The 27,850-nt window shown below is 37.0% G+C and overlaps 3 protein-coding genes and 2 pseudogenes across 3 annotated transcripts; 1 reads left to right on the top strand and 4 right to left on the bottom strand.

The window, feature by feature from the left end:
* Positions 1–533: 533 nt before the first annotated feature.
* Positions 534–10,160, bottom strand: LOC116305625 (uncharacterized). Its single transcript, XM_031715569.2, has 3 exons — positions 9,789–10,160; positions 2,967–3,070; positions 534–2,664 (listed from the first exon to the last, which is right to left on the bottom strand). Exons 1-3 carry the CDS (start codon positions 10,127–10,129, stop codon positions 2,324–2,326), a joined length of 786 nt encoding a protein of 261 aa, XP_031571429.2. The 5' UTR covers positions 10,130–10,160; the 3' UTR covers positions 534–2,323.
* Positions 10,161–12,042: 1,882 nt separating this feature from the next.
* Positions 12,043–15,030, bottom strand: LOC116305624 (high affinity cationic amino acid transporter 1-like). The gene is made up of 2 exons (XM_031715568.2): positions 13,075–15,030; positions 12,043–12,462 (listed from the first exon to the last, which is right to left on the bottom strand). The coding sequence occupies exons 1-2, from the start codon at positions 14,837–14,839 to the stop codon at positions 12,374–12,376; spliced, it is 1,854 nt and encodes a 617-aa protein (XP_031571428.2). The 5' UTR covers positions 14,840–15,030; the 3' UTR covers positions 12,043–12,373.
* A 27-nt stretch (positions 15,031–15,057) lies between these two features.
* On the bottom strand, positions 15,058–16,712 carry LOC148908856 (uncharacterized; annotated as a pseudogene).
* A 1,800-nt stretch (positions 16,713–18,512) lies between these two features.
* Positions 18,513–20,962, bottom strand: LOC148908855 (uncharacterized; annotated as a pseudogene).
* A 2,018-nt stretch (positions 20,963–22,980) lies between these two features.
* On the top strand, positions 22,981–26,491 carry LOC116305622 (cationic amino acid transporter 2-like). The gene is made up of 2 exons (XM_089035527.1): positions 22,981–24,952; positions 26,295–26,491. Exons 1-2 carry the CDS (start codon positions 23,191–23,193, stop codon positions 26,381–26,383), a joined length of 1,851 nt encoding a protein of 616 aa, XP_088891653.1. The 5' UTR covers positions 22,981–23,190; the 3' UTR covers positions 26,384–26,491.
* The last annotated feature ends 1,359 nt before the right edge of the window (positions 26,492–27,850 follow it).

Here is a 27,850-nt window from a genome sequence, read left to right as displayed (position 1 = left end):
TTGGCCGAACAATGAGAAAGGAATGTAGTTCGAATGCAAGCAGCCGTTTGTGGGGAGGGAGCGTTGCGTGACGACCGACACTAAAAACGCGGGATGCGAGGAATACTACTGCTCAGGCCAATTGAATTTCAAGCATGTTCACGCGTCCGCTTGATGACACAGGTAGGGTCAGCCAGGGGCTGCTTATCTGTGTTATCGCCATCGGATATATCGACGTGTTATATATATTATATTTAAGTAGAGTATTTGGCCACGCAATTAACCCACACGCTAAATCTCTGGCTCTTGAAGTTGGTTAGACATGGGCTACTTCTTCACAGGTCAATCTCTGGTCAATCTCAAACTGTACTGAAGGTAAATTTAATTAACTTATTAAAGGTGAGTAATCGCTAACGAAGCGCCGCCGGCGCTGCTTGGCACGGATAGTGCAGCGGTAAATACTCAGAGCGTACAGCCGATTCAAACCAGAAAGACAGTTGGTGGACGTGGTAAATATATTCATATCGCACAGCTGATTCAAACCAGAAAGACCGTTGGTTGGAAAGTACGTTTATTTTTAAAGATAAGTGAACACTATTTAGTATCCATTTAGAAACAAATATATATCAATTCAATTAGAAATCTACGAATAACTGAAACAATCACACATATTCAAAACCCAATCCGTCTGTCCTGGCGCCCCTGATTACATAGGTTTATTGATTATTGAACTTGCCACTAGCGTGGCCAAAATTATTCCAAAACCAATGTCTCCTGTCTTCTCTTTCGCAAACTAGTGCGTCGCGATGCAAGGCTCGACGTGAGTTAAACTTTAGTCTAAATGAATTTACAGAATGTTTCGACATAAAAAATATTTCCCACCAAAATGCTGTGGCTAAGCAATCGTATTACGCATGTTTTAAATTCTGCATCTCATTTGATATCTTGCGTCTCATTAGATATTTGTATAAATGTATACTACAACCTTTTTGCAATCAAGTGTATGTGTATATGTATATATATATATATACGCTTGATTGATGTATATATACCGACCTCCTCCGCGTAATTATACTTATTTCAATAAAGTTAGTCACGTGAAAAACTATAAAGCTGAAGCAGACAAGGATTATGGGTAGATACATTTTACATGTTTCAACCGCTTGATAACTGTTGATGGACTTGCTCATCTTTTACCAGTTAAAGTCTCACCTCTCCTAAGCATCCTCAAACTGCAGTTTGTATCAAAAAAGCTTCACTTGTTTGATATGAATTGTTTCCCATGATCCTTAGTGATCTCAGCTTTCTAGGTTTTTGGTGACTAACTTAACTGAAATAAGTATATACAATTTCGACAAAACAAACAGGCGATGAACAAACAGAATAATAGACAAAGGGACAAAGGTATAAAGAAATTAAGTTTAACACTATTATATTTTTTGTGATTTCGTTCTTTTCCAGAGATATGTTATTTTTAATTATAAAATAACTGCTATGAATGTCGAGTTCTGATTGGTTTGGAGCGCGTGCTTTATGAGAGCACATTGCACGCGCTCGCACTTTCCGTTGCGTCATTCCCTATTATTGTAATTTGTATTTTATAAAAGAAATAAAAAACTTGCTTGCTGTGCTGTGTGCAGTCATAAAGCACTTGGGGATTGGCAGAACACTCGAGAAGTGTCCAGAAGCAGTTCTCTCGTGTTCTGCCAACCCCCGCGTGCTTTATGATCACTAAAAACGAGATTTTATCGTTTTTGTTATTGTAAAAAACAAATTGACCTAAGCTTTTATGTGTCTGTCCTCTTATTGACGATAAATTGCGTCATCACATTGTCAAAGTAGTGTGGATCCACGAGGCATTACAAAAAAAATTAACGTCAATTTGTTAAAAACATCAGATGAAATTATCACTCTTGAGGCTTTAGTCAAGAGAATATGAACTAAGAGAAGGAATCCTACCTATATAGCCTTGTAACCATCATGTGCACAGTTTAATGCTATTTTTAGCCTGGAGATATTTTGAGCGAAGAACCTGATTGGTTGATTTTTTGAGGGTAGGCGGCTTCTAGTTTTGCAGTAAACAAAAGCCTGTGTTTTTGTCGCTTTTCGTGTCCTAAAACGAGGCATTAAAGGAAGCATGATTATTGCGCGGGCATGGTAACGAGTTAAAAATAGCATCGATGATTCTAAAAATAGCATCAAAGTGTGCACATGATGGGGCACGGGGATTCCTTCTCTTAGTTCATTTTCTCTTGCTTTAGTTGTTAGGCACATTAGTATCAGGGATATATTTAGTATAGAGAAAGCATGTTGAAGTCGTATCTGCTCCTCTAACATATAATTTTTACCAATGCTTAAAACTCCATATTTCATTATTATCGACTGTAAAACTTATAGCAGCGTTTCCATAATTCATTCCATCCAGCCTGGAAACACTTTTCAGCGAACGCACATCAATTTTACCGTCCTCGTACGAAACCCCTCTGAAATGAGAGTATACGACTTCACCAATAATAAGGGTTGATGATCCATACTTCCCTGAGCCAACTTGGACCAACTGGAAAAGTTTGCATTCCAGAGAGATAGGCGATTCTAAAACACATGGCGCTATGCCACACTTTGATGGAGTAGGTGTCAGACCGACTGCCTGGAACTCGTTTACATCAGAAGGAAATTCTTTGGATGCTAAGAATATTGTACATAAATAATAATGAAAATGAATTTTAAGACAACTAGAGATAAAGGAAACAGATTCACTTCAAGGGCGGATCCAGCCAAAATGTTTGGGGGGGGCTAATTGAGTTTGGGGGGGCTCTAATTGAGTTTGGGGAAGGCTAATTGAGTTTCTTCCGTCAACACAACGGAAAACAACAAAAAAAGCATCTAATTCTTCAGTTTTGTTTTGTTTTTTGTTTTTGTTTTTTTTTCTTTTGAAAAGTCCCCCTTTGCCCCCACCCCCCCCCCCCCCCCCCCCCCCTTGGACTTACCTTTGTAGGCTTTGTCAAAAATGTAATGAGGAAGATGATTAACTACAAAATGACCAGTTTCTTCTATATTCACTAACGTGTCCTTCTTATCGTGATTGTACTTCCTACGATAGAAATACAGAGTCATATATAGGATACAGATAGAGTGCTCACACTAAATCCGTGAAACAAATACTAATTTTTAGCACTAAATAGTGATAATTAAACAATAGAAAACAAAGGATTCTGTATGTAATAGTACTAAATAGTACTATTTAATGTTCACGGTTTTAGTGCGTGCACTCTACCACATTTTACTAAAAGAAAACAGTGTTGAAAATCTCCCTAAAATCGTCAACCCACTGACGACCACTAGTCTTTCTTCAAGAAAAAGATCAATGGAGGAATTACAATTTTAAAGTGCAAATTAACCCTTCGACAATACTTTAAGTACTGATTCTATAGAAGTAAATAGTTGAATGGTAAAATATTTCTTGTTTTGAGTGATGCGTTTCTAAGTTATGAAGGTTTATACTTCCAATATACAGAACCAAAAAAAAAAGCAGGACCAAAAAAATAAAGCAAAAGGAGATAGATGAGCGGACCTTAAGCTTTTATGGGGGGGTGCACGTGCACCCTGTGCTCCCCCCTGGTTACGGCCCTGTACTTACCCAGTTTATTGTAATTTTGAATCGATAAAACAACATGAAATTCTCCCGGAAAAAAATGCCGGTTTAGGATCAATCGAAAATCTACTTAATGCGGCTGAAAAAGCTTCAACATCTTGACATCATGATTTTGTACACTCGATCTCTCCGCAACTCTGGCAGGCAGTCACATTTAATCATTATAGTCCCATAACCACATTTTATAGCTATCTTTTGTATATGCCCTTCTCTGAACATCTGGAAAGAAGATTCCCTCAGTGATTTACAGTACTGAAAGCCTCAATGAAATAGGTGATTATCTTTGCCATTGTAAACAAATGAAACGAAGCGACCATTTTTTCGAGCTCTGCTTCACATCCAAACATCCTTCACCTTTTAATAGCAGAGGTCATTGCAGTTTGGTCTTACACTTCCGTAGACTTTAAATTGTCAGCTTTATAGCTTAAAATTATACTTTTCTTAAGTGATCTTATCTCGTCGCTTGGCAAATATATCAAGTTTGTTTTGCCCTCCAAGAAATATAAGCCAATCACAGTGAGGCACGATTTTTTGTCACGTGGGGGTGACAAAAGGCCATTCTTCATTAAAATATATTCATTCCTTTCACATATCGAACATTGAGTGTCGTATTTTCCTGTGTCTGTTGTCTGCGAGACAGACCCACGAGTTAGCATCGTCCCCGTATCCTTCCTCGATTTTACAAAGTTTTTCTCTTTTTACTTGTCTTTTTTTTTTCTTATCTTCCTCTTCTTCAAAAATGTTCATGTCGAATTCGTTATAAAACGAAGGCCTTTTTGTTTGCCGCTTTTCCGCACAATCCAAATATGGAATTGATCATACCATATATGGAGTGAGCTTTCTCTACACCAACTTCGAGTAAAACTGATATAATATATATCATGGGCTGTAAGAGAATATTTGGTTTGTGACGGGGAAAATGCTTGTTAGTAGACCAAATAAATCGCTAATTACTCACTTGGATCTTTCTATCCATATTTTATTGCTTGTTAGATGAATAAACATGAATTCAATAATCTTTTTACCTCCTTTTCCTTCGATAAAACTCGCCATCTTTGTTATTGCTGAGCCTGCAATAACTTACTAGGAAACATCGCAGATACGTCATTAACACAGGGAGCCCATTTTCTGTTGTACAGTATTCTGCTTTACTAAATATTAAAGGAGTAGGCCCAGAAATAATCGACCAATCACAATCATGATCACAGGCAACAAAAGATATCACAAGAATTTCATAGTCGTCGTAAAGAATCATTACTTTCCCCTCATATTACTTATCATAACCTCGTATTTTCTAAATGTCGCAAAAGTGGATTAATAGCAGTGGTTCCTGTACACCAAGTCTCGTTTCCAGACAAGACATATTTCTATGTAAATTTATAATATTAAGATGGCCATCGCTTTCACACGCTGACACTGAAGGTTGAAATATCGTCCATCTTTATCGCTTGTCATCTGGTTTTACGAAGGATAATATGTCTGTATTTATAGATATTCTGAAGCTTTAATTCCTAATAATCAAAAACATCGAGGTGAACCCTGGTGGACCTCTTACCGTTTCCGAGTTATTCTGAATGTTGTGCATGGTACTATGTCACCTATCAAGCATATCTTGTCAAGATGGCGGGGATCACCCGCGTAACGCTACTATCCTCATTCACATGAAAACTGATAAAACATGAAATCGTAATTTTGTTATCATTTTATTTTATTGATTTTTTAATCGATTTAATAGGAAAATTCATTGGCATAATACTGAGAATTGTCATCGACCCTCACAAGTCAGCCGTTGTTCAAATGCGTTAGTTTGTGTGATGTTACTTTCTTCATTTTCGTTCACAGCATCTGTCTCAAAATTTTGAGGAATTATTCCTCTTTCTGGAAACTTAGAACAAATGCAGTTACAATTTCTAATGTCCAACCAAGGCAATTCAGCGTGTGGATCAGTCAGTGCCGGTAAAGCAGTCAGTCTGATCTTCAACATCAAAGTCCCAAATAATCAAAACTCTCCTGTTTGAGTCAGTGGAAATATAAGGAAAAAAATACTGTCATGTTCGCGGAATATTACTATAAATAGAAACTAAACTATTAAATTTACAATGCAAAGTTTAGGTTGTTCTCCGGTGTAATAGCCACAGCTGACGTCACGATCGACATAAATTCAATTCCTGATAAATAGTAATAACATAACATTTGTATAGCGCAGATTAGCGTTTTTTTATTATGTGATGTTATATATATGCGATCTTTAACGTGATCGTGTGGTTCTTCTGTCCTGGTTCTTCTGGTTCCCCTGGTTCTCCTGGTTCTTCTGGTTCTCCTGGTTCTTCTGGTTCTCCTGGTTCTTCTGGTTCGTGTGGTTCTCCTGGTTCTTCTGGTTCGTGTGGTTCGTGTGGTTCTTCTGGTTCGTGTGGTTCTCCTGGTTCTCCTGGCTCTACTGGTTCTTCTGGTTCTTCTGGTTCTTCTGGTTCTTCTGGTTCTTCTGGTTCTCCTGGTTCTCCTCTTTCTAGCTCATTGTAGGTCATGGAAGATCATTTGGTAGCTCATTGTAGATCATTGTAGGTCATTGTAGGTCATTGTAGGTCATTGTAGGCCATTGTAGGTCATTGTAGCTCATTGTAGCTCATTGTAGCTCATTGTAGGTCGAAACGGCGCCACAAACTTTTTCTTTTCCGAAGAATCTTCAAAGCCTCACAGCGCTTCTGTAGTACATTGTCGTACACACGAGAATAGTATAATACATACAGTACTAGTACTAATAACAGTTAGTCAGTTAAAGTGAAAGTTTTTTACGGTGGAAGTAATTACGACCGATGTAAAGTCAAGACGTTTAAACGAGATGATTTGGTAGTGATGGATTTCGATTCCTTTTCAAACGGAAATATTCAAAGCTGTGTCAATGGGAAGCGAAGTATCCGGCAAGAATTCAATATCGAGATGATGAAGATAGTTTCGTTACGATGACAAACGACGACGATTTCGAAGATGCAGTTCGTTGCATATCATCTATAAAGAACTATGACAATAATTTTAGACGGTGTTCAGAGTAGACAAAGCAATAACGCCAAAATCGCCATCAAGAAAACATCGAGTCTTCGCATGTCCTCCGACAGTGCTGTTCCAGAACGGAATTCTCTTCCATGTTTGTTAACTTTTAAATAGTCCAGGAAGATTTTTTTTTGTTTTTTTCAACTCAATTTTTTTAGTTCTCTTTTTAGCTCACTGTAGGTCATTGAGGATCATTTGGTAGCTCATTGTAGATCATTGTAGCTCCTTGTAGCTCATTGTAGATCCTTGTAGCTCCTTGTAGCTTATTGTAGCTCATTGTAGCTCATTGTAGCTCATTGTAGCTCATTGTAGCTCATTGTAGCTCATTGTAGCTCATTGTAGCTCATTGTAGCTGATTGTAGCTCATTGTAGCTCATTGTAGCTCATTGTAGCTCTTTGTAGCTCATTGTAGCTCATTGTAGCTCATTGTAGCTCATTGTAGCTCATTGTAGCTCATTGCAGCACATTACGCCTTTTAGTAAGTACGACGTACGTCGCGACAAACTTGACAGCTTTGACAAGCAAACAAAAAGCTTCAAACGTTTTAAAACGGTTCGGCGCGTCACGCTTCATGGTAGCTCGCAAATGGTAGTATATATATATGTATATAAGCTTTAACTACTTTTAAGCTTGAAAACTTAAGCTTACTACATTTTGAGATTCTATTTTACCAGTTTTCAGCTGTTTCATGTGTGAGAAAGGTACGAAATTCACAAACGACAAGAGTTTTCGGAAAACAAAGTTTACATTCAGTTACAGTCAAACTACCTCAGCGTGAACACGTAGAGGTCATCAATGACTTTACTTTTGGATTCTTGATTTCATTATTCGATTCGAAGATTCATTAATGAAAACGAATCTTCAATATTCAAAAAATAATAATAATTTGAAAAATTCGATTAACTTGGCTTGTCGGCTCTTGTTTATAGCGCAAACAGAAGGTAAGTCATTAATATTACATATTCCTTGCACAAAAAGTTTTTTTTGCATTTCAGTTGCATATATGCTTGGCTTTTGTATACACTTATTTCAATAAAGTTAATCACCAAAAACCTAGAAAGCTGAGATCACTGAGCATTATGGCAAACTTTTCATATCAAAAAAGCATATATATACAAAGCTTTTTTAATACAAACTGCAGCTCGATGATGCTCAGAAGAGGTGAGACTCTAACCGGTAAAAGATTCGCAAGTCCATGAACAGTTATCAAGCGGTTGAACGTGTAAAATGAGTCTACCCATAATCCTTGTCCGCCTCAGCTTTATAGCTTTTCAGGTGACTAACTTTATTGAAATAATTGTATGCCAAGCTTTGAAGATTCGTTTTTATTAATGAATCTTCGAATCGAATAATGAAATCAAGAATCCAAAAATAAAGTCATTCATGACCTCTACGTGTTCACGCTTGAGGTAGTTTGACTGTAAACTTGACAAGAACAACTGAGACAAAATAGAAAATAATGCAAAATGCAATGCAAAATACAAAATACCAATTTTCTTTGTCAGTAAATTGGCAGTTGTAAATGTTTTTACAATCTTTATAATAATAATAATTATAATAATTTAATCATTTATTGTGATTAAATTATACAACAACATATCTCTCAACGACACAAATTTATGCTCATCTTTATAATCATACTAGCTCGAAAAGCCGATAAACAGTTGAATATTTGTTTTATTTTATATGTCATTCGATATTTAAACGAGCTAACTGTAGAAAGCTATAAAATTATTGAATGAAAGTCAAAATGAAAGTACTCTCACTATAATAACAAAACAGCTACGCTTTTTTTTGTTCGTTTGTCATTCTCATATGAAACTTATATGAAACTTATATGAAACTTAATCAAATTGACTCTAATTTAAACTTTGATGTTTATTTAGATAACGATATTCTTGAACGTAAGAGCTTTTATAAGTATTTAGGAGTATACCTAGACCAATCGCTATCCTTTAAAGAACATGTCCACAGACTTATAAAGAAAGTTTCAAGTCAGCTTGGCTTACTGAGTAGATTGAGAAATAGTCTCACTACGTATGCAGCTAACAAAATCTATACCACTATGGTTTTACCAAAATTAGATTATTGTGATTTTACATGGAATATCAATTTGGCTGCTTCTATTAATGTCTCTTTAGATCATTTACAAACGAAAGCTGGCCGAATAATTTTAAAGGATTGTAGCTTAGACCATGATAAGGTGATAGATAAATTGGGCTGGAAGAGTCTTCGAAATAGATGTTCAATTCATAAGCTTATTTTTATTTTTAAGTGCTTAAATGGCATTGCACCTGAGATTTTTAATGGTTACTTTAATTATGTCTCACATGGCTATAATACTAGACAAAATGGTTTAAATATTATCATACCAAAAGTTAGGACTGAATCAGCCAAGAAAACGTTTTATTATTCTGGAGCTATCATTTACAATAGTCTACCTAGCTCTCTTAAAGAGATTAATTCTTTATTATTATTTAAGTCTAATCTCAAAGATATTTTTTAAATGTTTTAATGAATTGTATTGATTTTTACTAACATTTTAGTATTTTACAGTATATATATATTTAATTATCTTATTATTTTGTTGATAATTTTTGTTGCCCCCAGGGCGCTCCTTGATAACAGCTGTTTGCTGACGAGCTTACCCTGGTAAAACATGTAATTATTATTATTATTATTATTATTATTCTAGTTCGTTGCTGGTTTGTCGGTAATTTTAGCAATGTTATTTAGCTCGTATAAACTTTGTCACACATCTCTTGGATTTGTTGTTTAATTGTAGAATACAAGAAGTTCCCTCGCTGATATATACTCATACTACTAAACTTAGTGCTTTTTTTTCAAATGACTACTTTGAATCATGTAAGAACTACGAGTACTCTTACTCTAATAACAAAACAAGTACAATTTTTTTGCTCGTTCGTCATGCTAGTTAGATTAGTTTATTCGTATTCTTATGTTAGGATAAGCCATTTTTCTAGATCTACGCATTTTGTAATTATTTGTTAACAAAGGCTAGAGGTTATAGTTCGGGTTATACTAGAAAAAAAGGATTTTTCGGTTATATCGTTTAAGAGTAAGTAGTCCGCGAGTTACAAACACATACCTGGTCACAGAAAATGCAAGAGTAGCGGGATCACTAGTAACGGGCATGAAGAAGCTAAAATTAGCCAAGTTTGGAATCAAGCCATCTCTGGAACACGAGCTGACCAGTGCAATGGGTCGCGGGAGGATCGAAGCACACAGAATTTTGTAGCGTGTTGTCGTGTCAATCAATGAAAAGTCGATCTCAGTCGTCTGGTTTTCTTTTTTGATAACACAATCCTGATATGTTGTCAAGTTATGTCGAATCTGCCATTTCCAGGGTAGACAAAAAAAGATATTTCTTAGTTGAAAATTGCTGATACTCCAGTGGTTGAATTTTCTCGTAAGTTTTGATAAAGCCATCGCAGATTGATGGGCGAAGAAGGCTCCACAATGACATGACATACATGATATTTATAATTGCGCCTGCGCGAACTCAGTATTTTTACATGGGTCAGAGATCAAGGTCCGCCTACGACTGACTACGATTTCTATAACTTTTTTCGTGTACTAGAGCTCCAGTCGTGTTTTATCAGAGAGCAGAACATATCTAAGCCTGATCTATTTGTTAAACAGAACATAAATATATATTAGGAATATAAAACGACGCGCGTGTCTATATACTGCCTATGGTGCAACACTACTGCTCAAATAAATTCTTTTATTCAAAAAAGGATATTTTTACAATAATTCCGTCTTGTATTAACCATTTTTGTGAGAATAACCTTTGTTTACTTTTAGGGGACATTACTATAGGGCTAATATTTCTTTTTCTTTTGATATTAAATTTGAATTAAGTATCATTATTATTATTATTATTATTATTATTATTATTATTATTATTATTGTTATTATTATTAATCATATCAGGCATAGTGAACGAAGATCTTCCTTTTCCAATGATTATATTTCACTGTTTTTCCATTCAAGTTGCTTGATAAGGTCTATTTTTTTGTTGTTGTTGTTTTTTTTTGCCTTTTGTTTCTGGTAAATGTCGAGTTCAATTTTACGATTTAAGTAGCTTTTAAGTATTATAAAACTGCTGTCTTTCAACGATTGAGTCATCACTTTGCAGTTCTTTGCAGAGGAAGATCAGAGGTCGATCACGATTACAAGGAAAACCAGTTTTGCTAGATTTTGTTTGTTAGTCAATCAAAAGCTGCGACAGACTCACCAAATCAATCGACTGATAAAAACTGGTTTTCAAGTTGATGACATTCGAACTAAAAAACTAGATTGCAAGCGCCATGACACTTTGTAAGGGTATTACCGCTGATCGCTGGTCCCAGTCTTCCTTTCCCCATTCCCGGTCATTCCCCATTCCCCATTCCTTGCTTTAGTAACGTCCCTTCAAAACTACTTAATATTTACGATTAATTAATGGGAAAGTTTTGGTTCAAAAATCATCAATATCATAGAAAGAAGGCCTGCCCATACTACACCTTTTGCTGTTCATTAACAGAAAATGTACATTCATTTGTGCCAATAGTTGTATCAATAACGTGTAATGTACTTTCATCAACACCACAAGTAACATCATTAGCGCGGATCAACTTTCAATAACGACAATTGAATATGCGTGTACATTCATAGGCATCAATGGGCAATCAATAGCGCGTTCGTACATTTATATGCGCGGAATGTATTTTCTTGTGCGCTAAATTCAAGTTCAACTGACACCAAATGACAAACAATTGCATTTATGGACAATCATTTACCCAAAAGTGAAAATTCATTAGTGCTATTAGCATAATCATTGACAATCTATAACGCGTTTGGACAATCATGAGGGTCAACGTTATATTCTATAGCGTGGTTCGACAAACATTTGCATGATTCGAATAAACAATAAGAGAAATAAAACAATCATTAGCGTTTTTTAAATTTTTTTTATCACTTTAATACATATACTGTAAAAAACTCAGGAAACTGCCTCCATAATAGCGGCTGCGTAGGAGAATAGCAATTAGCTCACTTAAAGCAGCAATCAAAGCCGACCTCAGCCGTCCAGAGATCCAACAACATACGAACGATCGGGCTGAGGCAAGACGACAAGGGATTGCTCTAGGTCTCTACAGAAAGCAGTTGCTAATAAAAGGGTTCCAGAGAAATGTGGCAACCATCACTATCGCTAAATGTGATCAGTGGTTCATATATATGCAAACGTATTTGCCACGATGTATAAATGGCGAAGAAATTGAAGGCTAAAACAGTTTTTTTTTTTAAATCGCTAATGATTGTTTTACTTTTGGGTAAATGATTGTCTATAAATGCAATTGTCTGTCATTTGGTGTTATTGAAGTTGAATTTCGCGCACAAGAAAATACATTCCGCGCATATGAATGTACAAACGCGCTATTGATTGTCCATTGATGCCTATGAATGTACACGCATATTCAAATATCGTTATCGAAAGCTGATTCGCGCTAATGATGTTACTTGTGGTGTTGATGAAAGTACATTACACGTTATTGATACAACTATTGGCACAAATGAATGTACATTTTCTGTTAATGAACGGCAAAAGGTGTAGTAATGTGAAGGAGTTCAGTGGCAATCTCATAACATAGATGCGTCTCTGCTTTTCCTGATTAATTATGAAGTGGATCATTCGCTTTCTTGTCCCATGTCAACAGGCTGGTTGTTAATTGCTTCGTTGCTATGTTTACGGCCATAGAACCCATAGATAAGAAGTCCTGAAACATAGAAAAATGACCAAATGACTGGGGATAAGACCTTTTGTGCTAAACACGCTACTCATTTTAAATGAATTAAACACAAGCTTAATATCAACATTTTTGCATAATCGCATAAAAAGGCTTTGTTAGTTAGGAAGTTCAACGTTGCAATGTTATTGTTAAGAGAAGATGAGCTGGAGTCACAGGTATGAACACTATTTAAATCAATTATTTATTACCCTCCCGATGATATGTAGAGGGAAGATACTTTTCCCGTAAAAATGAGTATTAGTTTCTCCACATCCCTATGGGACTCTAGCCAAGTGTTGTCGATTTTAAAGGTCCTATTTATCAAGGTTGTTATGAATCCAATATGAAAATCAACTACATACCATCCCAAGGAGGTTGCCCTAAACGGAAAATACAAATGTACACATATATCTCTCACGTGACTGAATTCGCATTTTAAGTCTTCAACAACCATGGTTCAAATAAATATAGTGTTTATAATTTAAAGAGGCAACAGAAAGAATTTTTTAAGGTGCTTCTAAGCATCTAACCTGCTAAGGTTTTAAAACCTGCTGGTAACGTGTATGTACATAACTTGTGTTTATTCTTGTGTTTACTTACCTATAACCATCCACACTCCAAACCTTACGTAAGTCCAATAATTCAAGTTCACAATCAATGAGAAGTTGATGACCAGCGTCATTATGGGAAGAGCAGGGACCATGGGCACCATGAATGGAAACGTGGCTGAGTTCCTGGGCAACTGGTACAGAAATACTATGACTGATATAACAATAGCTCCACTGATACAAGTCACTAAAATAGCCCATCCCTTCAGTAACCTTATCTGATTGTGTGCAAAACTGACCATGATGCAGAAGATAATCAGACCCGCTGAAAGTGCAAATATGGCTACGCTAGCATAGAAACTAGATCTCTCAGTTGGTTCACTCTTGTTCTCGGGTTCATTAGGTGATGCCTCTTTGTTAGTGCTATCAGAAGTGGTCAGTTGTGTGTATTCTGCTCCATATTTCCTGGTTTCATCTTTCTTATCTTTGCACCACAAAGTCTTTAGCCAGACTTTCACCCTATTACTCCCTTCTTCTTCTTCTTTTTCTTCTTCTTCTTTAATTATTATAGGATCATCATCGTAAACACTCTCTATGCCACACTGAAACCTCGTCAATAACACACCGATAACTACTAAAGTGTATGCAGTCAGTGTTCCAATGGAAAGCATTTCGATCAACTGTTCCAAATTCAGTATGACGGCAAGTGTTCCAGAGATGGTGGTAGAACATACAAGAGCACGAAGAGGGACGTGGGTCTTACTGTTGATGCTGTCTAACCATTTGAATAATAATCCATCCGCTGCCATAGCATGAATAACTCGAGCTGAACCAAACGATACTGCAAGTAGGCATGTCAGAATCGAAGCGATGGCCCCAATGTCGATAATATACTTGGCTGCAATGAATCCTCTTTGTGCAAATGCTTCAGCGAGGGGAGCAAACTCGTCAAGTTGGTTATATGGCAGCATTAATGTCAGGACGGTAGATATTCCAAAATAAGACAAGAAACTGACCACAAATGTGATAATTAAGGCTCTTGGAATTGCTTTCTTTGGATTGAGAGTCTCTTCTGCCGCTGTTCCGATCACATCAAAGCCTGCGAAAGCATAAAAAGAACTGCCAGCTGCCGTGAGGACACCCTGAAATCCATAAGGAGCAAATTTTTCCCATGAGGACCAGTTACTGGTATCTGCATAGTATGATCCAACGCATAAAGCAAATGTTATAACTAGAAGGTTGATACCTGTAACCGTATTGTTAAAAATGGAACTGTGCTTGACTCCAAGTCCAATAATAATGGATATTAATATCAAAATAAATAGGGCCAGGAAGTCAGGAAATTTCGCAAGTGCAGGGCTTTCCCACCAGCTTAATTTGTCGAAGAAATGTTCGTAGATATATCCTCCAGATAAAGAGTTGATGTACTCACTACACGCTCTACTGAGGGAAGACATTGCAATGATATACTCAAGAATCATGTTCCCGCCAGCAATAAACGCCCAAATTTCACCCAGAGATAGGTATGTGTACGTGTATGCTGATCCTGACTTGGGAATTCGAGCTCCAAATTCCGCATAACATATAGCTGATAATAGAGAAGAGAATCCTGCCAGAACAAATGACAAAACGATTGCCGGCCCCGCTAAATCTCGAGCGAGCTTTCCAACGAGCACATAAAATCCAGAACTGACCACTGACGCTATTCCTAATGCAGATAAATCCAGAGAATTCAGACAGCGAATGTACTTGGAATTTTCTTTTCCTGAACTCGTGTAATTACGTTTCCTGCTGATATCTTTAAGGAGTCTTTTCATTTTGTCGATAATGATTCACAGGGTTGCAATTAATCACCGTCTTATGAGTCTAAACCTTTCTTTTATCGCTATAGTATCTCAATTATTGCATGATATATATAATGGTCTTTCGAAACTCTATCAAAACATTTCCCTATAATATAAACTCAAGAGTAGCTCAAATGAAAAATGAGTCATCCATGTTAATGCAAATTTCCCCAAACATTGCTGGCTTTCTCTCAGCTGATAAAGTTTTTGAATTCATTATCTGTTCCAAATACCATGTGCTGTCAACCAGAAAGAATTCTATTCTAGAATTCAATGAAATGATTGAAAAAAGCTATAGTTTCGGCTTTCCATGCTTAACATCCATACATGCATTGTTATATTGCTGAATACTTTCCATTCAAGTCCACGTCAGGTAGGAATATCACTGATCTTGGCAAGAACGATATATTTTAATGAAGAATTCTAATACCCCGCGCCTTGTGCCTAGCAACAGGAATCGCCTTCTCTAATATAATGTTTTTTCTTTCGATATATAATTATTATAATAATAATAATGATGATAATGATGATGATAATGATAATAATATGATTTATAACTATGTAAATATTTAGCTAATTCTGCATTTGCAGTCTCAACACCCAAGTCTACATCCTTTATGTTCCTAAATACTCTTCTTGTGGTTCTTGAACCCCTAAGGCATAGAAGAGCTGATCTCAAAAGGGAGAAAGAAGCCTTTGCTCGTATCCAGGATACAGTGGTAGCATTATCTTCTCCTTTCTTGTTAGCAATTACTTCGGCGAGGCTGCTGTGGTATCTTCTACACTCATCTGCCATACCTCCAGTTGTAGTGAATACTAATGGCATAAAAGTCGCTTGTTCAACTTCCCAACTCTGCTAGCATACGTGCGCTTCTTCTCATCCTCATGCAGGTGGCATATTTGCTGGGGGGGACGTCTTTGTAGGACTCTGCATTTGGGTTACACACCCTAACATTAGAGAATGCAGATCTCTGCCTTTCCCAAAAGCCACTTGCATGAACGTCAAGGCAAGCATCAGAAGCTTTATTAGAACCTCTGGTCAGGATTTCTCCTGTAACTTCTTGAAGTACTGGTTCTATTTCAACGTCATTGCAGACCATGCTCAACAGTTCTGCTTCAAGATCGCGCAGCTCGTTGTGGCGCTGAATAACAAATCCGCCACGTATACAGATCTTAGCATGGTACACACTAAACAAATCCCCGCACACACATACCGATGGGCTGCAGTGATTTCCCAGTCGTATCTAAGTTTGATAGCATCTCTGAATTCTCTTTTATTCAAATCGAAGTCCATGTCCTTGATGGGGATTATCGTCAGCCAATTAGATTCGCCCTTTTCTGTAGCAAGCTCAGCAGCTCTCTTTGTCCTTCGGGGTAAGGAATTCTTCAAATTCTCTACCAACTCACGTAGATTTTCATCTTTCTCCTTACGTGCACTGATTTTTGCTGCAATTTTCTTATTGTAGTGTCATTTGGTGGTTTATGCGTTTGTGATATTATTTGTTCAGCAAGTGGAGCAGTTGTCTTGATTGACGTTGTGTACTCTGAGGCTGCGACCTGACTTAAGATCTAGTCTTAAAAGAATGTACCCTGGATATAAAGTAACGCAAGTCAACATAGTATTTGATTTTCTATCTGGGTATCACACGGATTCGATTAGTAAACTGGCTGATGTAGGCCTCACTGATGGTATAAAAATTGTAAGAAAGTGTCAGAAATGGGTTATTTCACAGAACTGTGAGATTGTGAAACGTCTGTGCAATTGTTAAATTTGTATACATCTTTGTAAAACCAGTCATGCAGATATTTGCTTAGACTATACATGCCCGCAATATTCTGTATTCATGTAGCAAAAATGTCTGAAGTTGAAATAAACATATGATAATAAGATTACGCTTTGATTGGCCGATTGATAATCTTCCCTCCACATGTGTGTGCGGTCAGGTCTTTACAGTAGACCACGCTATGATTTACAAGCAAGGAGGGTTTATCGTTCCGCGCCACAATGAGTTGAAAGACCTGGTAGCTGATTTCTTGAGTATGGTATGCAGTGATGTCGTAGTCGAACCTGTCCTCTAAGACAACTCCAGAAAACAGCTAAATAGAGGGTCGAATAAGTCACAAGATGCAAGATTAGACATCCATGCGCGTGGGTTCTGGGAGAACCAGCGGTCAGCATCCTTTGATGTGAGGGTCTGCCTCCCTAATGCTGACTTATATAGGGACCTAGAACCACTGCAAATCTATCCTTTGCACGAAAACGAGGAAAAGCGTCTTTACTCAAAGAAAGTTCACGATATTGAGCATGGATCACTCACACCTCTGGGGGGTGGAGGTCTGGAGGTCTTTGCTAGGATCCACGAGAGCCCGGTTGTACGAAGCCTGGATAGCGCTATCCGACGGATAATTCCTTATCTAGTGGATAAATTTATTGGATAACAGCATCGACTTATCCAATGAATAAGGATTTATCCGCCGGATAGTGCTATCCAGGCTTCGTACAACCGGGCCCTGGTGTTCACAACAACTGGCGGAATCAGTGGCAAAGGAATATTTGAGATACCATAGCCGACTAGCAGAGCTGATCGCCAACAAGAAAGGAGAACAGTACGCAACAACTATCTCGTGGATCCTAGCAAAGACCTCATTTGCACTACAGTACTAAGATCGGCCCTCATATGTCTGAGGGGGTCAAGGACAAGAAGACGAGCTCCATGTGATGTAAAGAACTGTGATATTGACATTGAGACTATAGAAGTAGCAATTCGCTGGATTAAAATTTTAACATTCTTTTATATTTTAAATCTTTATATGATAGATTGTCTTGCCAGTTTTTTTAAAAAGATGGGCAATAATAGTATAGTGATTTTAAATATATTGCCTTTTTTGCTTATATAATTTGCTTATTTATAAGATTTCATATTTACTAAAGTATCATGATATAGATGATTATTTTGATGAATCATGATTGAGATATACTATCTTTAGAATTATATTTAAATATCATTGATATCATTTTAGGTCATGTATTGTGAAATAAAGATAATAATAATAATAATAATAATAATAACAATAATAATAATAATAATCTATTTGGTAAAAACTAATCCTAATAATATATATTTCAGAAAATAATGAAAAATATCTGTATAAATATATATATATATATAGGGTTCTCGAACCTCTGAGGCAAAGAAGAGCTGATCTTACAATAATGATAAAATAATAATGATAATGATAATAATAATAATAATAATAATAATAACTCTTGAATAATAATAATAATAATTTATTCTGTATTAATTTATAAGGTTCTACCAAAATTAATTACATTTCTCACTGATCTAACAATAATGATAAAATAATAATGATAATGATAATAATAATAATAATAATAATAATAATAACTCTTTTGAATAATAATAATAATAATTTATTCTGTATTAATTTATAAGATTCTACCAAAATTAATTACATTTCTCACTAAGAAAAAAAAAAACAATTGTATTTTGTATTCATATATCCTACAATAAAAATATATCTATTTATTATAATAATAATGATAATAATTGAAAACTTTATGTGCTTGTAATTGCTAAATAAATTTCAAGATTAAAATGAGCGCAGATAAATATCGGTCTTATATTTACATACACATATAAAAAAGCAAATCGATAAAGCCTATTTTTATAAAAAAGTTGGTTATGCGGGCGGTAGCGTTATCGAGGGAGAAGTCCACGTTTTAAGTGTCAAGTGTTCTTCTAATAGATCGTGATCCTCTCAGGCAGAGCAGAGCAGAATGAACGAGTGCAAATGACACTTTGGCTCTAACCCATGACATGGTTCTTGCATAGCTCTCTCCCTTTTTAATCAATAAAAGCTCAACTAGGCGTTTGTGGAAAATCTTGCATTCTGTGCCCATTCCACCTGTTGTACTAAATACTCCACGGCACGCCTGAAAGGCAGTGAAACTGAGTCGTTTACCGTGGATAAATAAAGTTAATTCATTTATTCAATTTATTCACTAACGGCATAAACGTTCCTTGTTCCACCTGCATGACCCTGTTGGCATATTGGCGTTTCTTTTCACTCTCATGTTGCCTATGCACTTGCTCGGGAGTCTGCTCACGGTAGGAGTCTGCATTTGGGTGGCATACCCGGACATCAAAGAATGCAGCTTTTTGCTGCACCCAGAAACCTCGGGCGTGGATGTCGAGACGGGTGTCGGGGGCTCTATTCGCTCCCCTGTTCATAGTCTCTCCGGTTATCTGCTGAAGAACCAGCTCCACCTCAACATCACTACATACAGTGCTCAGCAGTTCAGCTTCCAGATCTCGAAGCTCGTTGTGGCGTCGTATCACAAAACCACCCCTGCTGCAAATCATCGCATGGTCAACGTCAAAAATATCTCCGCACAAGCACGTTTTCTGTAAGTCGGAGATTTCCCAAATCTTATCTTGATGGCTCAATGCGCTTTACATCTGTGCTCAGTGAAGGACTTTACTGGCTGCATATTAAGGCGCTATTAGCAGCCGTGCAGCTTACAATCACAAGTGATTTGTTAGTACGTTAAGGCTCTAGATTGGGATGAGAATGGGAAAATGGGAGGGGAAAACTCTCTCTCCATTATGTATTATATTCACTCGCGTCTCAGTAAATATTCCTCGATATTTACTTCGCATTTGGCGAATAAATGTTATTTGTTATGTGGTTAAATGAAATTTAGGCAAAGTTCGACTCGATCTGTGTAGCAGCGAATAGTCTACGATAACCGCTGTTTGTTGACTGCATGCTAGCCGCCTATATTCACTAATCACACGCTATTACAATCACACGCTATACTGGTGGTTACGCTAGCATGATCTTTGGTCATCAGCAGCGCCGAGCTATTTGATCGGTAATTACCGCGATATCGATCAACGCTATTTATTGCTAATGGGTCAACCCGATCGCACGCTATCCATGTGATCACGCTAGCTTGACCTTAAATTCGCCAAGAATCGTTTGCATTACGATATTCGCTATCGCTAGCCTCTGGCAACCACACGCTAAACGCTATTTGGTTTTTTTCCCGCCCTCCCTCCCTAATTTCGGTGGAGATTTTTTAAGAATAAAAATTCGATGTTCTTGTGTATATCATTTACTGTAAATGTATGGGGTTATTTTGCTTAGATACTAAAGTAAGGTTTGTTTTTTATAAATATAATTGACAAAACTTTGACATATTGTTTATTGCATTTCAGTTGGTGGCTGTATAAAGTTTTAGCTCGATCCGTGGCTTATTAGCTGAAATTTTTACAACAATCATACATCTATTTAGCTATTGAATAAAAATAATGTCATGAAATTGAAGAATTCCTAGGCTTTTATATAAAGTTGGTGCATGTGATTGTGAAGTGAGAAAATGTCATAGTCTTAGAGCTTTATTATTTCATACATTTAATGGTTTTAGATGTGTCTTAGATGTGTTATGAGAGAGAAAAGGATTATTTTTACAGACTAACTAAACTAGAAATCAGTTTTCTAATTACTATTACTTATCGTATGAAAACAAGATAAAGAACGATCAATTAGCTATATAAAAATATCGATATAAGATTTCAGTAAGGCTACCATCACGCACAAGTTCAGATAATGGTATGCATTGAATTCACAAGTAAACCTCTTAGCTCCTCCCATTAGCATTTGTATCTCTGGTTACGCCCTACACACTTTTTACCCCTTTGCTCAGTTATTTTAGCACTATTCTTTTTGAATCTTATGATAGAAATATTCCTCGTAGCCTTTTCTATACATTTACAATATATTCATATATTAACTTTAGTTTAAGCTATGTTTAATTCCAAGATTTCCTGACTCCTATTACTCTTTAATGAGATATCACACTCAGGAATTTACTATTTCTTTTAGCCAATCATGATTCAACGATATTATTACATTGATTAGAGACTGACACCTGTCATAGAATTATTATAGATAGAGCTCATGTAATTAGTTCAACACAAAGAACAGAGAGTAGAATGAATATCTCGGAGCTCGTACCGAGAGTAGTCGTTCCATAACACTTATACGTATTTCCCCATACGATAGCTCCATATTGCAGATATAAAGGATAGATCAAGGAAAAATAGATTTTCCTCAGAGTGTCTAAATCAATATAATGCCTAATCTTGGATAATATTCTATCATTTTTAGCAATTTTCTGAAAAGCTGAAGACTCAGGGCATCACATTTTATGCATGCACGTTAGCTTTTCTTTGCTCTAAACCCAAGTAAACCTGTAGACCAATAATTTCTCTTGCAGAACATTTTCACAGATTGTTTCCAAGTTAAATACAAAGCGAGTAATTCGTAATTTCAAACTCATAAATTAATATTCGCTTCTTCTTATGCACGGATGGTTTTGGTTGAAACGGACTTTGGCTAAAGAAGAAGATCACGTTATAATTCACCAACTTTGGTCAATCAATGCAGAGTGAAGTGCCGTCTCGCAAGCTCTTCCCTTAGTATTATGGAATTGTATTTAAAAGCGTTTCAAGTTGTATTTTTAAATACAAAAACGTATATTGCACGCATTTTGTACAAACGGAAAATTCGAACCTCTTGGTCTGAACGTGGTGTACCTAGGGGCTCAGTTTTAGGGCCAATTCTCTACCTTTCACGTCGCCTGTGGCTGACGTCCTGATCAAACGACCAATATTACCACTTGCTGAGAAGTCAACAATTTGTGGTTCAAAAGGTTATTATCATCCTTTCCTGTGATTTGGTCTGGCAATTTGAAGCTCAATATCGGTTTTGATAAATAATGAAACTGCGAAATCAATAAAGACTCCTGATTCTGGAGTTTAAGGCTTATACTTTGCCGACTGACCTTTGTATGGACCAAGCTGTGTAGCACAGTGTAGTTTTTTAATTATTATTATTCATGAATTGACCCTAGCTTTTACATATTTATTTATTTAAATATTTTTCTGCCGTCTGTTGTAATATGCTGAAATTAAAGAATCCACTCATTATACTTCAATTTCGATCCTAAGATAATAGGTGTTAGATTAGAAGACATGGGCTTCCCTAACCCTAAAATTTGATAAGTCGACTCTGAAAGAGAAAAGCCTAAGACGACTCGCAATACTTTACCAACAATAATTCCTACTCAGACCACAAACTTTCTCTTTTTACTTTATTCTCTATGCAATATATAACAACAAAACATATGCCCTGATTAGAACTCGAACCCACAGCCTTGTTATTTTAGTCCCGAGATGCTTGAAAGTCTAACCATTTATAGATGTAATTTCAAAGGAAGCACTTTCTGCTCAGATATTTTAAGACTCTGAGTGTTGGTCCGCCTCAGCTTAAACCTACGACCTCCCACACAACAGTCCATAGTTCAGCCAACTGAGCCAACCGGTGGCCGTTTGAGTGAAAAGCTTTTAACAGCTAAGTGTAAGTGGATGTAATGTCTGTCCTACACTCAGAAGGCCTATATTGGCTTCATGGTATATCTAGACAACACTTTTATTACTATCTGCTCCAAAATAATAGATTTTATTTTCTAGTAAAAATAGTTTGTTTAATACCCCAATATATAGCAGTTTTGTCACGCGATCAAAAACGTTGCGAGACAGAGCATACATGCCACGCAGAGCACGTGGTTCGGCTGAGTGACTCATACCTATGCAGACAACGCTAATAATGATTATATCAACACGCAAACTACGTGAACGGCGAAAGATAGAACTATTGGACAACAGGGAAATTTTTGAAGGTTTTGTAAGACGAAATACGATGAATACTTTGCTATCTGTTTACTTCTTTTCTTTGTTTTAACGATTTTACACTTTCTACGACATGGACACCACGGTAACCAACACACCTTCCTACATCACAACAATGTCAAAACAGCAGCTCTTAGCATAGACGTTTCCTTATAGATCAATGTAAAATATATACAAAACTTTAATCCTGGTTTATTGATGGATGTTCACCAATCTCTGTTGAAAACCATATATGAAAGATCTTACATTAATCTTTTTAATTCTTTATTTAATTCTTCATCGGATTCATAATAATATTATAATACATAGCCTATTGTCTTTTTAATTGAAAATTAACATACATCTTGATAAATGACTTTTTTTTTTAAACATTGAATTCTAAGCAGGTACTTTGCAACAGAAAGGTGGATATTCAATATAATCGTGCCAAGCGACATCTATCTCTCTGAGCGAAAGAACGCTTACAGGTACCAGAGAACAGATCATTGAACATACACACTCGATTTCCGATTAGTCAAACCATCAATATAAGAAACTATTTTAAAAATGGCTACCGTTTTTAAAAACTTAACAAGGAAACGAAAATATGTTTCCTCAAAGAAAGAAGAGCCCAACAGCTACGTTCGATGTCTGAATACGTTGGACATATCTGCACTTGGAATAGCCTCAACCATTGGTATCACGGTTTACATTCTTATAGGTAAACTTGCGCGGGATATGGCTGGGCCATCAATCGTGTTATCGTTTTCTCTGGCAGCACTCTCTTCACTGTTGTCTGGGTTATGTTACTCAGAGTTTGCATGTCGAGCTCCAAAATCAGGATCAGCATACACGTATACATATCTATCTCTGGGGGAAGTTTGGGCTTTTATTGCTGGCTGGAACATGATTCTTGAGTATATCATTGGAATATCAGCACTTGGCAGAGCGTGTAGTGAGTACATCAACTCTTTATCTGGAGGATACATTTACGAACATTTCCTCGACAAATTAAGCTGGTGGGAAAGCCCTGCACTTGCGAAATTTCCTGACTTCCTGGCCCTATTTATTTTGATATTAATGTCCATTATTATTGGATCTGGAGTCAAGCACAGTTCCGTTTTTAACAATACGGTTACAGGTATCAACCTTCTAGTTATAACATTTGCTTTATGCGTTGGATCATACTATGCAGATACCAGTAACTGGTCCTCATGGGAAAAATTTGCTCCTTATGGATTTCAGGGTGTCATCACGGCAGCTGGCAGTTCTTTTTATGCTTTCGCAGGCTTCGATGTGATCGGAACAGCGGCAGAAGAGACTCTCAATCCAAAAATAGTACTTCCAAGAGGAATTCTGGTCACAATTGGTGTTAGTTTCTTGTCTTATTTTGGAATATCTACCGTCCTGACATTAATGCTGCCATATAACCAACTTGACGAGTTTTCTCCTCTCGCTGAAGCATTTGCCAAAAGAGGATTTATTGCAGCCAAGTATATTATCGACATTGGGGCCATCGCTTCGATGCTGACATGCCTACTCGCAGTATCGTTTGGTGCACCGCGACTCATTCACGCCATTGCTTCAGATGGATTATTATTCAAATGGTTAGACAGCATCAACAGTAAGACCCACGTCCCTCTTCGTGCTCTCCTATGTTCTACCACCATCTCTGGAACACTTGCCGTCATACTAAATTTGGAACAGTTGATCGAAATGCTTTCCATTGGAACACTGACTGCATACACTTTAGTAGTTATCGGTGTGTTATTGACGAGGTTTCAGTGTGGCATAGAGAGTGTTTACGATGATGATCCTATAATAATTAAAGAAGAAGAAAAAGAAGAAGAAGGGAGTAATAGGGTGAAAGTCTGGCTAAAGGCTTTGTGGTGCAAAGATAAGAAAGATGAAACCAGGAAATATGGAGCAGAATACACACAACTGACCACTTCTGATAGCACTAACGAAGAGGCATCACCTAATGAACCCGAGAACAAGAGTGAACCAACTGAGAGATCTAGTTTCTATGCTAGCGTAGCCATATTTGCACTTTCAGCGGGTCTGATTATCTTCTGCATCATGGTCAGTTTTGCACACAATCAGATAAGGTTACTGAAGGGATGGGCTATTTTAGTGACTTGTATCAGTGGAGCTATTATTATATCAGTCATAGTATTTCTGTACCAGTTGCCCAGGAACTCAGCCACGTTTCCATTCATGGTGCCCATGGTCCCTGCTCTTCCCATAATGACGCTGGTCATTAACTTCTTATTGATTGTGAATTTGAATTATTGGACTTACGTAAGGTTTGGAGTGTGGATGATTATAGGTAAGTAAGAAAAAAGTTGTCAGGATGACCAGTGTAACATCCGATTGAGAAAGTGGGGGGAGGGGTGGTAGGGGGGAGAAATAATTTAACAATGAACACACTATGGAAATACGTGCGTTATATACAGTCAATTCAAAAAGTGTTGTCGTCAACCATCTCAAGCCTACGCGTCTGGACAGAGAGACTACGGGTAGAAGGAATGAAACACTTGACTGCATAATTTTACAATCTAATTAGCTATGCCTAGGGTTTAAAAAAACACTCCTTCGCTGGCGAGCGGGCATTGTTGACGGAGACGTTTCATTTTTTTCATGGCTTTTAAGCATCAAAATATTTTCTAAATTGGGAATTGAATCATAACTACTTTGTTTTCCTTTCGCTAAACCAAAGACATGCATTTAATGGATTGTTGTGCTCAACATTATCGTCTTATTACTAGTGGGAATAATTAATTCAGAACGAATATTTAACCACTTCAGTGATTTTTATTCATATTTGCTTTTGGTCAAGTCGCGTATAGAAAGGCTTGAGACGGTGACAACGTTTTTTCAATAGACTGTATACAATTGTACAGAGTAAAAATATACGCCGGGTCTTGACAATATACGGTATCGAAAGTTCGACATCCCTGGTTGAATTACACAAGAAATGTTGAATACCCATCAAGTAGCTGCTAAATGTTGTTGTTTTAACTTTGAATCTTTGTACAGAAGTATATCGTGCTCTAAAAGTATAATGAACCGTTTTTAAAATTGTCTTGAATGTGAGGCTAACATAGAAATACAAAAGGAATGCCACAAAACGCATCGAAAAAAAGTGTGATTTCTTTTGCTTTTCCATGTTGGAAAATGGGGTTGGTAGCTAACAGTGACAATCGGGCAATACAACAGAAGTTAACTGAAAAATGACCTACAATTAGGCTGCGTTCATAATGTATGGCAGAGGGGGGGGGGGGCAGGTGAAATTGAGGGGGGATCGAGAAAATTTCAGTAGCAAAAAAGGGAACAATAGGGGGGATGCACAATTTCTGGAAGAAGCTACAAGCCTTGCTTGGGGGAAGGTCGTATTTTTTTTGCATGACTTTAAGGGTGGTGTTAAGAATTATTCTGGACATTTCTGCCATACATTATGAACGCAGTCCTTAGTAGTAAACAGTTAACTGGCATTTGTCTGAAAAATTAGTATTTAACTAACAATCGGGTATACCCCCATTGGCACCCCAGCAGCCTTGTATCCACGATACTTTTGATGAGGGTCGGTCCTGAATATATTTTAAATTGTAAATATAGTTAAATTCAATGCTCTGCAACTGGAAATTTTACTTTATTGTCTTATATCCTAGGTAGTTTAATCTACGCTTTTTATGGCTTCAAGAACAGCAAAGAAGGAATCCAACAAAAGTTACTTCAAATGGATAAAGAAATTGAATGATTTCTTCTATCCAAATTATGTAAAAGCAAAGTCAAATGAGGGAATGTTACCCTAAAGTGTTCTTGAATTAAAATTTGCTCGTATTTCTTAGCTTTTACAAAATATAAAACATTTCAGGAATCATCTTTTAGAAAAATAACAACGTTTTAAGTTTATGGTGTTCATTCAAGTTATTGCAGTCCCCCGGAAGGGGGAGGGGGGGGGGGTGTCATATATATAGAAGGGCGGGATGCTCGTCGGAAACTTTGAAAATGACTCCTAATCTGTCAGACAATAAACTGAAAATAAATATCCTAAATTGCAGCTGGCATTCATCTGAGCGTCATCATATAATCAAAGGTATCTTTTTCCTCAAAAAACACCCTTAAGAGGTACTGAATTGCTCTTTGGGGGTCCGTTTAGGTTTGCGAGACCCTTAGAGGTACCAAATTGAAGATCTGGAACCCTAAAAGCTACGACGAACATCCCCGCAATTCTATATATTATAGGAGTCTTCCCCTCGGGATTGCAGTGCAGTGCCATCTTGTACAGTATCACTCAACATATATATAACTGACCGTCGATGGAATGTACGAATGACAGCTTTTAACACAAAACATTCTGGACTGAGCTATAGTCAATATACTCAATTGCCGGTAAGTACGTATGTACCCGGCTATTTTAGGGAGCATTGATAAGTGACTGACAGTATGTATAAATATAGAATGGGTGGAGGGACAAGAGACTGCAAGGGCGGATCCAGGGTTTTTTGAAGGGGGGATCTCAGGGGTAAATTTTGTGGGCAAAGGAATCCCAGTCGCATTTTTACCACAAGAAGCCCGTTTGACCTCAGGAATGACAGGGGGGTCGCGACCCCCCCGACCCTCCCCCTGGATCCGCCCTTGGACTGGTGTGAGTGAACGTGATGTTTACAAATACACACACTTTGACTGAATGAAATAGAAAATTTTAAACGCTCAATGCAGTATGAAGAAATTTCGAGTTCATCCTACTAACACTACTGCGGCAAGTATGCATGTGTATTTTTAAACACAAAATACGAACTTTAACCTTTTTAATGGCTTCTGCTGACAACACAGCCTTGGTCGACAGGGCAGAAAAACGGTTTACATATTTTGAGCTCAATATTTTGTAAACAAGTTCTTTTGGAGCCAAATAGCAAAATATCAAAAGCGACCAAAATTGTTTGAATACGTATTTGAGATATAAAGCCGTGTACTTTGGGAGAGGTGATATTTTCATAAATACTAAGTCTTTTTTTTTCATATTTCACAATTGTGTTATAAGATTGTGAAATATGACTAAGTCTTGATATTTACTCTAATTCGACAAAATTTCGTCACACGTTTCCAGCAGCAGTGACACAAACGAAACGCTAAAGAAATTTGGAGTTTTAAACTCAGTTAAGTAAAAAAAACGTGTAAGTAGCGGGCTTGTCGTTTTTCTGCCCATTCGCCTTGGTCATGG

This window comes from Actinia tenebrosa, unplaced genomic scaffold (genome assembly GCF_029948245.1).
Source record: "Actinia tenebrosa isolate PJP-AT-01 unplaced genomic scaffold, QUT_ActTen_1.0 PGA_scaffold3__52_contigs__length_22856419, whole genome shotgun sequence".
Taxonomy (NCBI): domain Eukaryota; kingdom Metazoa; phylum Cnidaria; class Anthozoa; order Actiniaria; family Actiniidae; genus Actinia; species Actinia tenebrosa.
This window is presented reverse-complemented; position numbering and strand designations above follow the sequence as displayed.

Excerpts from the sequence above, each read along its gene's own strand:
- LOC116305624 (XM_031715568.2), bottom strand. The coding sequence starts at position 14,839 with ATGAAAAGACTCCTTAAAGATATCAGCAGGAAACGTAATTACACGAGT. Across the intron at positions 12,463-13,074 it reads TGGAGTGTGGATGGTTATAG|GACTTCTTATCTATGGGTTC; the intron begins GTAAGTAAACAC and ends TCTATGTTTCAG.
- LOC116305622 (XM_089035527.1), top strand. The coding sequence starts at position 23,191 with ATGGCTACCGTTTTTAAAAACTTAACAAGGAAACGAAAATATGTTTCC. Across the intron at positions 24,953-26,294 it reads TGGAGTGTGGATGATTATAG|GTAGTTTAATCTACGCTTTT; the intron begins GTAAGTAAGAAA and ends CTTATATCCTAG.
- LOC116305625 (XM_031715569.2), bottom strand. The coding sequence starts at position 10,129 with ATGGCTTTATCAAAACTTACGAGAAAATTCAACCACTGGAGTATCAGC. Across the intron at positions 3,071-9,788 it reads CTTGCATTTTCTGTGACCAG|GAAGTACAATCACGATAAGA; the intron begins GTATGTGTTTGT and ends TTTCTATCGTAG. Across the intron at positions 2,665-2,966 it reads TTTTGACAAAGCCTACAAAG|CATCCAAAGAATTTCCTTCT; the intron begins GTAAGTCCAAGG and ends CAATATTCTTAG.